The sequence below is a fragment of the Brassica napus genome, chromosome A1 (genome assembly GCF_020379485.1).
Source record: "Brassica napus cultivar Da-Ae chromosome A1, Da-Ae, whole genome shotgun sequence".
Classification (NCBI taxonomy): domain Eukaryota; kingdom Viridiplantae; phylum Streptophyta; class Magnoliopsida; order Brassicales; family Brassicaceae; genus Brassica; species Brassica napus.
The window spans coordinates 652,454-663,985 of record NC_063434.1 but is presented as its reverse complement, the minus strand read 5'-3'; the positions used below and the strand labels follow the sequence as shown (position 1 = coordinate 663,985).

The 11,532-nt window shown below is 33.3% G+C and overlaps 2 protein-coding genes across 4 annotated transcripts; one reads left to right on the top strand and one right to left on the bottom strand.

Moving 5' to 3' along the window:
* The first annotated feature begins 210 nt into the window (after window positions 1-210).
* On the top strand, window positions 211-3,333 carry LOC106373417 (EPIDERMAL PATTERNING FACTOR-like protein 2). Its single transcript, XM_013813594.3, has 3 exons — window positions 211-354; window positions 441-475; window positions 550-3,333. Exons 1-3 carry the CDS (start codon window positions 273-275, stop codon window positions 799-801), a joined length of 369 nt encoding a protein of 122 aa, XP_013669048.1. The 5' UTR covers window positions 211-272; the 3' UTR covers window positions 802-3,333.
* A 1,741-nt stretch (window positions 3,334-5,074) lies between these two features.
* On the bottom strand, window positions 5,075-8,952 carry LOC106373402 (probable hexokinase-like 2 protein). 3 transcript variants are annotated; one of them, XM_048777924.1, is made up of 11 exons: window positions 8,541-8,952; window positions 8,330-8,480; window positions 7,993-8,247; window positions 7,767-7,925; window positions 7,601-7,699; window positions 7,396-7,526; window positions 7,224-7,305; window positions 5,712-6,985; window positions 5,511-5,555; window positions 5,381-5,423; window positions 5,075-5,271 (listed from the first exon to the last, which is right to left on the bottom strand). In XM_048777924.1, exons 1-8 carry the CDS (start codon window positions 8,816-8,818, stop codon window positions 6,668-6,670), a joined length of 1,473 nt encoding a protein of 490 aa, XP_048633881.1. In that variant the 5' UTR covers window positions 8,819-8,952; the 3' UTR covers window positions 5,075-5,271; window positions 5,381-5,423; window positions 5,511-5,555; window positions 5,712-6,667. The 3 variants fall into 3 exon arrangements, with proteins under 3 accessions (XP_048633881.1, XP_048633876.1, XP_013669033.2); XM_048777919.1 differs by having other exon boundaries at window positions 5,766-6,985; XM_013813579.3 differs by having other exon boundaries at window positions 5,381-5,555.
* Window positions 8,953-11,532: the final 2,580 nt, after the last annotated feature.

The following is an 11,532-nucleotide window of genomic DNA, read 5'->3' as shown; positions in this document are numbered from 1 at the left end:
TTGACGTTGTGATGATACAAAAGAGTATAAATAATATTCATATATTAACATATTATATATCATGTCAAGTCATATACAACGCTTACATGCGTATATGTCCGTGCGTGTAGTATAGTTTAGGAAAAATTTATTTCCCCTTCAAAGTATAATCACTCTCCTTTTGTTTCCCTACTTACAAAAATCTTCTTCTACGCATCAAGACGCAGTGAGAGAGAAGAGAGAGAAAGTCCGATTGTTTCTCCAGTAACTGCAAACCGACCTTGTGTTTGAAAATGGCGTCGTGCAGGAAAATGTCAAGTTGTCTACTGATTTTGCTGATTCTTATTTCGACCTATTTCAGTCTAATGGCTAATGGTAAATGGGTCAACGTCACATTTCCATATTTTCAGACCAAAATTTCCAAAATCTTATTCTTCTTTTACTTCTTATGACATTTTCAGGCAGACCCGAACCAAGCTCGTATGAAACCACTACTGTACAGTTTTCCAACCTCCTCTGTTTTTTTTTTCTAATTAAATTGGTTTTGAAAATGTCACTAATTTTGGCCAGGGAGGTGATCAAGACCAGAATATGCTGATGAGAGGTTTAATAGGATCAAGTCCACCAAGATGTGAGAGAGTGAGATGTCGTGCGTGTGGACACTGTGAAGCAATACAAGTTCCTACTAATCCTCAAACAAAGCTCCATCACTCTCCTTCCTCTGAGATTATCAATCTTGATTACACCAGAGGAGACGACAGTACTAATTATAAACCAATGAGCTGGAAATGCAAATGCGGTAACTCTATCTATAACCCTTAAAGAGATTTCTTACTTTTGATCGATAATTTTATTTCTTCGCTTTTGGGTTCAATTTCTAAAATATCTGTGTACATATATATGCTTTAGTTGTAATCTCCAGAGTTTCTAAAAATTCTGCGTTATTTTGATTCTGATGTTGTTTATTATTATACTGTAGTTAACAAACAACAGAGATAAATAAAACTTGTGTTATCAAATTGATTTGTTTTTGTTATTATAGATAATGGGTTTTGATTTTACAAATCGTAAAAGTAAAATCTTTTTAAAATAAAGGAAATATGATTAGAAGAACACGTATCGTAAACAGAACGCACGGAAACCTATTTTCAAGACGATTCTGACAAATACCAATTTTGTGGATGAAAGTTACATCACACACGTACGTATGCATCTATGTAAATGTATAACATTATCCATGTTCATATGAGCTTTATGGTTGGAAACAAGTTCCATAGATGATGGACAAATAATCAGTCGTTTTGCTGTCGTCAAACGTCGCCGTTTTAACGACTATGTCATCACATTGGATTTGGGTTGTACTTTTTTATTAAAAAGATTAATTTATTTTCTCAAAAAAGAGATTAATCTATTTAGTGACCACTGGTGGATTTTCTGCGTCCTAGTACTTGTTTCAGTAGTGCAAAGGATTAAATTATTTAGTGACCGCTGGTAATTTATTTAGTGACCGCTGGTAATTTATTTACTCCAAATGACATCCTTGTATTTTCCTGAATGAAATATTCAAAGAAAATCTGAAACCAAAAAACTAAATAAGATATCTTGACTAATTGAGCAGTGGAAGAAAACTAATGGATACATTGTGATAAATGTACTATGATATGAATAGTTCATAGGTTGAGACATATTAAACGATTAATCAGCATCTACATATTACAAAACGATGATAGGTATTATGTCTACTTTTAAGTCAATGATCAATTTATATTTGTAGGCCATAAGTTATAGCATGTTTTTTCGTTTTAGTCAGATTTAACATCTGGAATATATACACATTAACATGTAGAAGTTAATATGAGATTGGGACAAACACTATTAGGCATAGAGAAAATTAAAGAGTGTGAGATGATGGGATTGATCATGTGGAAAGAAGAAGGGAATTGACAAAACAAAAGGAGAAGATGTGTGCTATTGTCTGTGGGGTTTACCCATTTCACAAATCAAGCAAAGCAAACAGTCTTGAATCTCTCTACTGTTTTTCCTTTGAATGACTTTACTTCATTTTTGTTTGTTTGTTTTCATTTCATTTATTACTAAGTAATAGTGCTACTCAATAGTTAAATAATAAGTAAACATATTTGGAATTGGGTGGAGACCCATGTTGTGTCAATCAGAGTCAGTATACGCCTGCCACTGTACAGTGCTCCCGATTTAACTAATCTTCAACGCCGCTCCAAATATTTAATATGATATCTACAAAATGAGTCCCTTAGAGCACTTCCATCAATGCTATGAGATGCAAAAAATGATTAGTTGTTAATTAACTAAAAGTGATTGATAAGGTTTTAATATCCATCCCATAAATTAGTAAATAACTATTATTATTTATCACTTACAAATAATAAAATATAAATATAATCTAGATGTAACAAAATTATTATTTATCAATTACAAATAATAAAAATATAAAAGTTTTAAACTGAAAATAACAAATAATATATAATATTACTTTTGGTGTAAGATTTAGTGTTATTGTTGGAGGTGACAAAAAAAATTAACACCAAAACACCAAATTTGGTGTGATTTCAACACCAAATTTGATGTCATTGTTGGAGATGCCCTAATACCAACTAATGAAAAGACTCGAAAGAAGAGACAGAAAACTTCCACCTTACAATTGTATTATATAACATTCTGAGTATGTCTTTGTTAAATCAATTTTGCTAGTATGTGTACCGCCGACATGATATGTTTATACTTTGTAGAAGATTGATTGCACACTGTCGCACGATCGTTAAACCCATTAAAAGCAAAGTGACAAAATGAAAAGACTCGAAAGAAGAGACAGAGAAGGAAAAAATGAGAGTTCCAAAGCATAAAATACAATGGCCATTCCCATCTCTTTTTGTTTCTGTTTCTTACCGTTTGTTTAACTGTTTTTAATCTCTTCTTTGTTGCATCACTTCCTTGGAACTATGGATGCAATAAAAAGGTTAGAGATTTAGCCATTGGAGATAAAATCGTTAAAGCACACAGTTGACAAGGTACAATCACGTGGATGCACTTTGGACATATCCATAATCACTTTCTCTGTTTCAATGATCTATTTTGACGTCCATTGCTCCATACCTAATTTATTGTTCTTGTACGATACATACCTTTGTTCATCATAATATATGAGATGGTTAATGCTTCCACGTGCGATAGAAGTAATATTATGAGATCGTATATGAGATCGTGAATAGATTATTTCATTACTTCAAATAATATGGATGAATGGTCAACCATATTTCGTCGTGACCTAAAAGTTAGGCAGAGTTGATCACTCTGATACGTACTATATATATATATATATATCCAGTTTTGAATCCAGTATTTCACAGGATAAAGTTAAAATTTTGCAGCATAGAATTTTACCAAAAAAAATTTTGCAGCATAGAAGTTCATTTAAGCATATATTTATATATTTGTAGTCTAGACAAAACTGATTTAAATAATGCAGAGAATAATTATTTTGAAAGAGTTGAAGACAAATCTTACGTACAGGAAATAAATGGAGGAGATTCCAATGGTCCAATATAGATTTTGGAAAGTTCAAAAAAAAAATATATATAGATTTTGGTCTTTAATTTGGAAAATAGCAAACACATCCCAAATGTGTCTTCTTTTGTCAACATCTCAAATGTTTATATTCATATTGGTTTTATGTATATTAATAAACAATGCTTTCTTTTTTATCAATACCCTACACATATATTTTTTTTTTCTTTGTTTCTTTGTTGAAGGATATATATATATCTTGTCGGTTAATATGTATATGCACCAATTCGTTGATTCATTCCCAAGTTTACATTATTAGTGGACACACCTGTGGTTAATTAAATATATGAACACAACATGATAAAACTTGGAACTAATGGTATAGCCTCCATGACATTTTTACAACTATACCATCACAGCATGGCTCAACTCATATTGAAAAATGTCCAACAATGTGACAATATTAGATCGGTCTGTCTACTGTTATAAACTTACATGGGTTGGAATTTGAAAGAAGCTCCATGAAGGGTTCTTAAATTAGTTCAAAGTTTATATTGGACGGAGAAAATAAAACCTGCATGAGTACTATATCACTGTAAGATGAAAAATCCTTACAACTTTAATAAAATATGAGTATACTGTATACGTAATTTGGTTAGACTGAAGCAATTGGTTTATATTTATAATTTGGTTTAGGTTGTACTTTTATGCAGTTGATCCTTAAAAAAATCAGTGTAACGGGTCAGAAATGTTATTCATCGTAATATTTTCTTTAATCTCCGATATCTCCTTGATCCTTGATCTAATCGGATAAAATAATGATGTAAAATACATTTTAAAGCTGAATTTTAAATAAATGAAAAAAAAAACTAGACATTTGCGTGAGTGGAGCAAATAGGTCATTGTAAGGGCACTTTCATGGGGACCATTACGGCTTGACGAAGAGTCGTTGCTTAGAAGCGTCAATACGAGCTGAAACTTGCAGTGCGATCCGGTCTGGTCCAGTATTTTACTGGCTATGGTGTATAAGTTTTTTTTTAAAAAATCTATGTAATAAATGAGTTACACGGCCTAATTCTTGTGATAGATAGATCACACGAGTAAATGGTCCAAAATTTGTATAGTCGTTTTTCAAAATAAATTTGAAAAAACTACAGGGACCAGTATGAAGAAGCTACAGAGAAGAATTACATCAACAGTGAGAAAAAAAAAGAGCTGGTGGAATCTACTAATTAGTCAAATAATACCCAAGACAAGAGTGATGAGCAAAAATACTGATGAAAGCAAGAGTGAATCTAGCAAACCAGCAAAGCAAATCACATTCTGATATAAAGGAAGCAGAGGATGACACTTCAAAACAGTCGGATAGAGAGTTAAAATTTACAAAATTACTGACACAGACTTGACCCACATGGATCAAGAACATATCAAGTCCACTATGTAAAATAGTGTTCCTCAAGATTTACTGATCTAAAAATTTCTTCCTCAGTATACACTTATCACTAGTTCTGCATCAATATCTTGTTTACTGAGATTGAATCAGAGTCTTTAATGATGACACAAAACAAAGTAGCATATTCTTATATTCCAGCACATGAAAGGAGATTAGAATAGCAAATATCTGACAAAAGTTATAAAACAAATCCGATAAAGCATATTAAGTCCTAACAAGTGAACTAAGACGAGACTATTGCAAAGACGCAACATCTCAGTGCCCTTCGTTGTGCTTCACCTCAAACAGACCGTCTGGACCTAAGAACAGTAAAACAGAACAGAGTAACTTAAGAACCAAGACTTACGGAAAAAAAAAAAACATTCTTTGTCACATCTAAAACCCAATATAAACAAAAAAGTTACATACCCCAAGGAAACTCCTTGTTACGGATGTGCATATAAGGATACGTCTGTAAACAAAGAAAACAGAATGTGAAATGAGATAAAGCCATCAAAAGAGCTCCAATACAAGTGTTGTTAGCTTATAAGAGTGCAACTGAAAATGCCCAAGTATGTTATGCTCCCCCACTTTCCAGATTCATCTGTTAAACAACAACAACAAAAAAATCAAGACTTTGGTTTTACAAAAATAAAAAAAATCGAAGATTTGTTGAACAGAGAAACTGATTGATTCACAGAGTCTAAGAAAGTTTCAAACTTTTTGAATCTTATGTAAGAGTCAGAACAGGGGAATCTACCAAATCGTCTGGATTAAGTGAAATCGAGACGAATCTAAGAAACCCGGAGCTTACAAGCATCGTCAAGGCCGGCAGAAGATGAGAATCTTCGCTTGGGGGCAAGGGATGTCTTCGGAGCTGCGGTGATCGCTGCTCGGGAAAGAGCTGAGCGTATAATCGCCGTCGCCATTCTCCTGATCTCTCTCTCTCTCTCTGGAAGTGTTGTGAAAGGAACAGTGAGACTCAAGTGTAGAGTCAAGGGCTGACCCTAAGACAAACATTACTTGAAAAGCCCAATGGGCTTTGTGTTATGTGGGCTGTTTCATCTCACCATTATACTTGCAGTTACATATTATTACTTTTGTTACAACAGAGTGGGCTCTAGCATCATCAAAGCGCCCAAGATCATATGTTTTTTAACTCTGATCATTGATCAATATGTGGAATCTCACTTAGTCTAGTAATGGTTTTATTACCGAAAGTTTATTTAATGTTTCTATATCCAAAAAATCTAAGTTCTAGAGAAAACAGTTTATTACTCCTTACATTCCTTTAAAAAGTCACTTTACCATTTTTTCTTGTTACAAAAATAGTGTTGTTTTATAATTTTAGTGCAATTTATACTTATTTATTGATCTAATAAATAAATTTATATATCTCAAATATAGACGTAGTTAAATAAAACATTAGTGTATTTTAATCATTTTTTCATATGTGTGAAAAGTGTGTAACTGACACATTTTATGAATAGAAAAGAATAATAATTATATAAATTAATGATTGATAGTAGACTTTTAATATAGTGCAAGTGGACAAGTAGAAATACTAAAGAAGAAATGTGAAACTAACTATTTAAATAGCATTTAGTTTCTTGCAAGTGATGCAACAGATCGAAAAATAATATTTAGAAGCTAACATTAAAATAGAATTTAAATAAATAATGATATTCGCTCTGATTGTCATTTTTTGTTTCACATCTAGATTTTGACGTTACCGCAAGCGGCAAAGAAAAGGGCTCCGGCACCAGATCCACCGTGAGAATGTTCGATGACGACATGATCTGATAACTCGTCGCCAAGCATTTCCCAAACACTGCTATGAAGATAGTTTCTAAATACCCTGTAATGATCATAAAGTCCTCCTTCAACTATTACAATGCTCATCTTCTTCTCCAACCTTCCCAGCTTCTTTATCATCCCAACTATTCCTGCTCCTGCCACACGAGCCGCTCTTTCCGCTACTACATCGCACACTTCAACCACCACTTCTCTCGCCGCAAGAGTTGAGTCCATGATCTGCATGTTATATACATATGCGGGTAGTTCATACAAAAAATATTCAAGGTTTGCTTGTTTTCAGCACAATCTTTTTTCTTGATATCAATCAACATTGTTTACACATTGTAACATCTTCCCTTCAGTTTTTTATTTAGAGTTTGCGCTTACAAATTGCAAAAAGAACTTTGTTAAACATAAAAGCCAATACGTTTTAAATAAAATGACTTCAAATACAAGCAAGTCTTATGATACTTACCCCGAAAACTTCCTTGAGCTTTTTGTTTACGATGTCTCGGTCTTCAGATATATCTTGATGCATGGCAGCCATATCCGGCGACCTAAACACGTTAGGAAAATCTTGCATTATGTCACAATGATTGTTATAATCTATAGTTTTGTATAAGAGTCTTAGAAAGTATAGTAGGTACCCTAAAATGTAAGGAGTTTTGAGCTTTGGAGGCAGTATATCTCCAAATAGAGCAGATTCTTCAGACATTCTTAGCAAAACTCTTCTCACTATGTCCCCTAAGTATCCTCCAGACACCATCTTCTCAAATACCTTGAAGAAGCATAACCAAAAATATTCTCAAAACACACAAAACATGACTTTGTTTAACCAATAAGTGTTCTTACGTGGCTTCCTGGATTCAAGCTTTCCGCATCAAGAGCAGCATCAAATTCAGTTAGAGGAAGATGACAAGATCTGAAATCTCCCCACTCGGTGCTAATAACCTATACAATCGTACCATGCACAATCACTTGATGGTTATCAATGTGTGATGAAAGTATCTTAACTTACAATCTCTTGTTGCTCGTTTGGTATCGTTGATTTCCATCTCAAAACCTCTTGAGCTTGTTCGATGTAAGCAGCGTTGGTTCCCATACCTAAAGTAACCGCAGCCACAGTATCCTTGTGATAGTACCTTCCTCCAGCTAATATTCCTATTGTGTCATCCACCTGATCTCAAAACCAATATGCTCATTACATCATCGAAAAATAGTTATACATCTTTAGACCGGCTTACCAGCGCCATGTTCATCCGAATTTTCAGACCGTGTCTATCCAATGATTCATTCATATCATTCACAAACTCCTTCAAAACCTTGTCATCATCACCATCTGCTAAACTCTTTCTATGTATAGCCGAGATTGAACCTGATCTAATCTCCTCGACATAGCGTGTTAACGTAAACCCTAGATTCTTAACGTCTTCAGTTTCTTCGCCAGGATTCATCCCACGGAATTTAACTTGCTCCAAGGATATGAAATCGCACAACTCCTAAAACAAAAAAATAACTTCAGTTTCAACTTTCAAGTAACCTAGCGTGTAATCCAAGGAACCATCTAGATATATTGTATACCTTGAAAGAACCATTTAAAACATCCTTAGGGATCGAAATCTCCTGCTTATGTATATCGGAAATAGGCTCTTCGTTACCTCCTAAAGTTCCACGTAACAATAGAAGTTCCTTGCCTCGCAAGTTTGCTCCATAATGTAACCCCTTCTCATCACTACAAGTTAAAACACGTTACCATCTAATACTCTCAGTCTAAAACAGAGATTCTTCTTACCCTGAAGGGAGAGAACCGGCGAACGAAACGAGCATGTTGAGGGAACCGCGACTCTCGGCGGCGGTGGTGGCTGCGAGAGAGGCGGCCATATCGGCGACCATGGCTTCCGCCACCGTCCACAGCTTCGAAACCGGCGTAGCACATTCTCTAGCAAATTTCCTCAAAATGCGCTGCGTCTGTTTCCGCCGCCGCTCCTTCCTACGCATCCACCGACCTATTATTACAGCCGCTGCAACCGTTGCAGCAGTGACGGCCACAACCACCACTTTCCTACTCATTTTACCTATGCAGTTTTTTTTTCGTTATCCGATCAATACATTAATGATCTCACGAAGATAAGGTGCGTTCTCTTCATGTAGTATTATTGTTAGCATGTTTTACGTATCAAGTTTGAATCATTCAACTTTTTTTATTATTTACTTTTTCTTATAAATCGGTTTACTAAATTTTATTTTCGGGTCATCAATATAGTTGGTCTTTCTCTATTTTAAGCAAAGAGTAACTTATTAATTGTAATCAAACACATAGCAGTATATTATTAAAATTTGGTTTGATATCGATTTGTCTATAGTCCTGTTGGAGCTGGCATTATGTAATTTTTCTTCGGTTACAATTACAAACACCGTCTATTCTCCCGCGCGAGAAATTTATTTTGACCACCTCAAAATGTAATGTTTCCTCTTGTAAGAACATCCACTAAAAACTTCTTTAAATTAATCAAACTTAAATGACAAAACCAACTGTTGTAGTAAATCAAGCCCAACCTACTACTGATTAAACTTAAATGACTTAAACAAGCATCAAATTACAAAAGTCACATTGGTTGTTCATCTGTAACAAATTTAATTTATCATTTAAAGATGTTTATATTTTCAATTAGTTTGTACTCCCTCCGTTCCTAAAAGATCTATGTTTTAGAAAACAAAATATTTCAAAAAGATATATTTTTTACATTTTCAATACATTAATTAATAAAAAATTGTATTTTTCAAAAAATACAATTGTGTTTAATAAAATGTCATTGGTTAAAAGTTATTGGAAATAGTTAATTAAGAAAAACAATGTATTGAAAAATACAATTTTATATATGTTCTTAATAAATGTGAAAAAACTATAACATGGATCTTTTAGGAACAAAGAGAATATTAATCATTATTCATTCGTTTTTTTTTCAGTTTTGTGTCTTTCCTGTTGAGCTAATGTTTACATCCTAATCTACCCATTAGCTCAATAAGAGATACAGAAAACTGAAACAAAAAAATATAAATAATGAGAAATGCTTAACATTTTTAAATGACAATAGCATATGGATATGGGTGTTTTTCAAAACCAACCCATATTTTCAAGTCAAATCCAAAACCAACCCCTTTTTTTTTGTTCATACTATTCATCAATAAAATTTCTATACTATCCTTATGTTTTTGAATTATTCACAAAATTGCCATTTTTATTTATTTTTTTTATTAATTTCGAAATTAACAAAAAACCAAATACACCCTAACCATTTCTTCTTATTTACAAAAATGCCATCATCATCAATTTTTCCAACCACCATGAACCACCATTTTTGAGCTCTAAAGCTCTAGAATTCAATTTTCAACCACTTTTTTTCTCATTCTAACCCAAAAAACTTCATTTCCTCTCATTTCCTCTACATTTCCATCTAAAAAACTCTCATAACTATCATTTTCATAATCACAAACTTCATATTTTCGAGTTTCTTCATTAGTGAATCGTTAAAGATGCTTCTTTTTGCTCATATTTGGAGTTTGGACGGTTGAAAAGGTTGGAAACGAGCTTTACACATGAAAAATGTAACTATTTACATGGTTTTCGTTCTTTTTTCAGATCTGTGTCGCGACGGTAGACTGTTTTGTATGTCTACGCCTCCGTGGAGACTTACGATGCAGTCTATTTGTCAACGCACGGGTTAGTTTTGCAATTGACCAGACAAATTTTTTTTCTAACGCAGACTTCCCCAGTAGTCTCCGTCTTTACCTTTGACAACAAAAATAAAACTTTCGGTAGACTTACTAAGACGTCTACCTAAAAGAGGTTAGTTTTTCATTTGACCGAACTTTTGACTTTTCAAAATAGACTTCAACGGAACTCTACAGAATGTAGACTGCCACCGAAGTCTATAAAAGGTCAGTTTTGCATTTGACCAAAACTTTGACTTCGTGGAATAGGTTAGTTTTGTGTTTGACCAAAAAGTTTAAAAAGCAATCAAAAATTTATTAAATTGTAGACTTCATATGCAGTCTTCTTATCTTAAAAAAAAAATGTAGACTGCGTATAAAGTCTACTTTTTTATTTTGGTCAAATGCAAAACCAACCCGTCGGATTTGAGAGTAGACTTCACAAGAAGTCTACACACCCGTAGACGTTCATTTCAATCTACTGATTTGAAGTCAAACTTGGTCAATTGCAAAACTAACCTCTTTCAAAAAAATTCAAACATGTAGACTGCATATGAAGTCTAGTTCTGAAAGTCAAATCTTGGATGAATTCTGGTCAATTACAAAAAGTAACCTTTTTAAATTGTAGACCGAAAAGAAAGTCTACATGTACAAAATCACAACTTTTATTCAACTATAGAAAGCAACCCGTAAAATGGTCAATTGCAAAAACCAACCCAAAGAGTAGACCTATTTGACAGTCTACGTCTGTAAACTGAAAAGAACGTCTACATCTTCAGAGACTGAATATTAAGTTTGCATAGAAAAATCTATAAAAATGTGAATTTGTGTATTATTCATTAAATTTTTTCTAGATTTTTTGTTTGACAGTGTGTGTTAGTTAATCCTAATGGGTTTGAGTGATTTTGAAAAGAATTTTTTTTATAATTATGAAGGTATAATTCATTTGATTTGACAATGTTGTTAGCTAATAATTGTAGACGTATTTGTAAGTCTTCGTTTATAGTTTTGCTAGTAAGGCTGAGCTTGTTTCAAAGCTGAAGTCGGTGACTGTGGAATATAAATTTACATTC

Excerpts from the sequence above, each read along its gene's own strand:
- LOC106373417 (XM_013813594.3), top strand. The coding sequence starts at position 273 with ATGGCGTCGTGCAGGAAAATGTCAAGTTGTCTACTGATTTTGCTGATT. Across the intron at positions 355-440 it reads TTTCAGTCTAATGGCTAATG|GCAGACCCGAACCAAGCTCG; the intron begins GTAAATGGGTCA and ends TGACATTTTCAG. Across the intron at positions 476-549 it reads GCTCGTATGAAACCACTACT|GGAGGTGATCAAGACCAGAA; the intron begins GTACAGTTTTCC and ends AATTTTGGCCAG.
- LOC106373402 (XM_013813579.3), bottom strand. The coding sequence starts at position 8,818 with ATGAGTAGGAAAGTGGTGGTTGTGGCCGTCACTGCTGCAACGGTTGCA. Across the intron at positions 8,481-8,540 it reads GCCGGTTCTCTCCCTTCAGG|TGATGAGAAGGGGTTACATT; the intron begins GTAAGAAGAATC and ends TTTAACTTGTAG. Across the intron at positions 7,527-7,600 it reads GCTTGAATCCAGGAAGCCAC|GTATTTGAGAAGATGGTGTC; the intron begins GTAAGAACACTT and ends TGCTTCTTCAAG.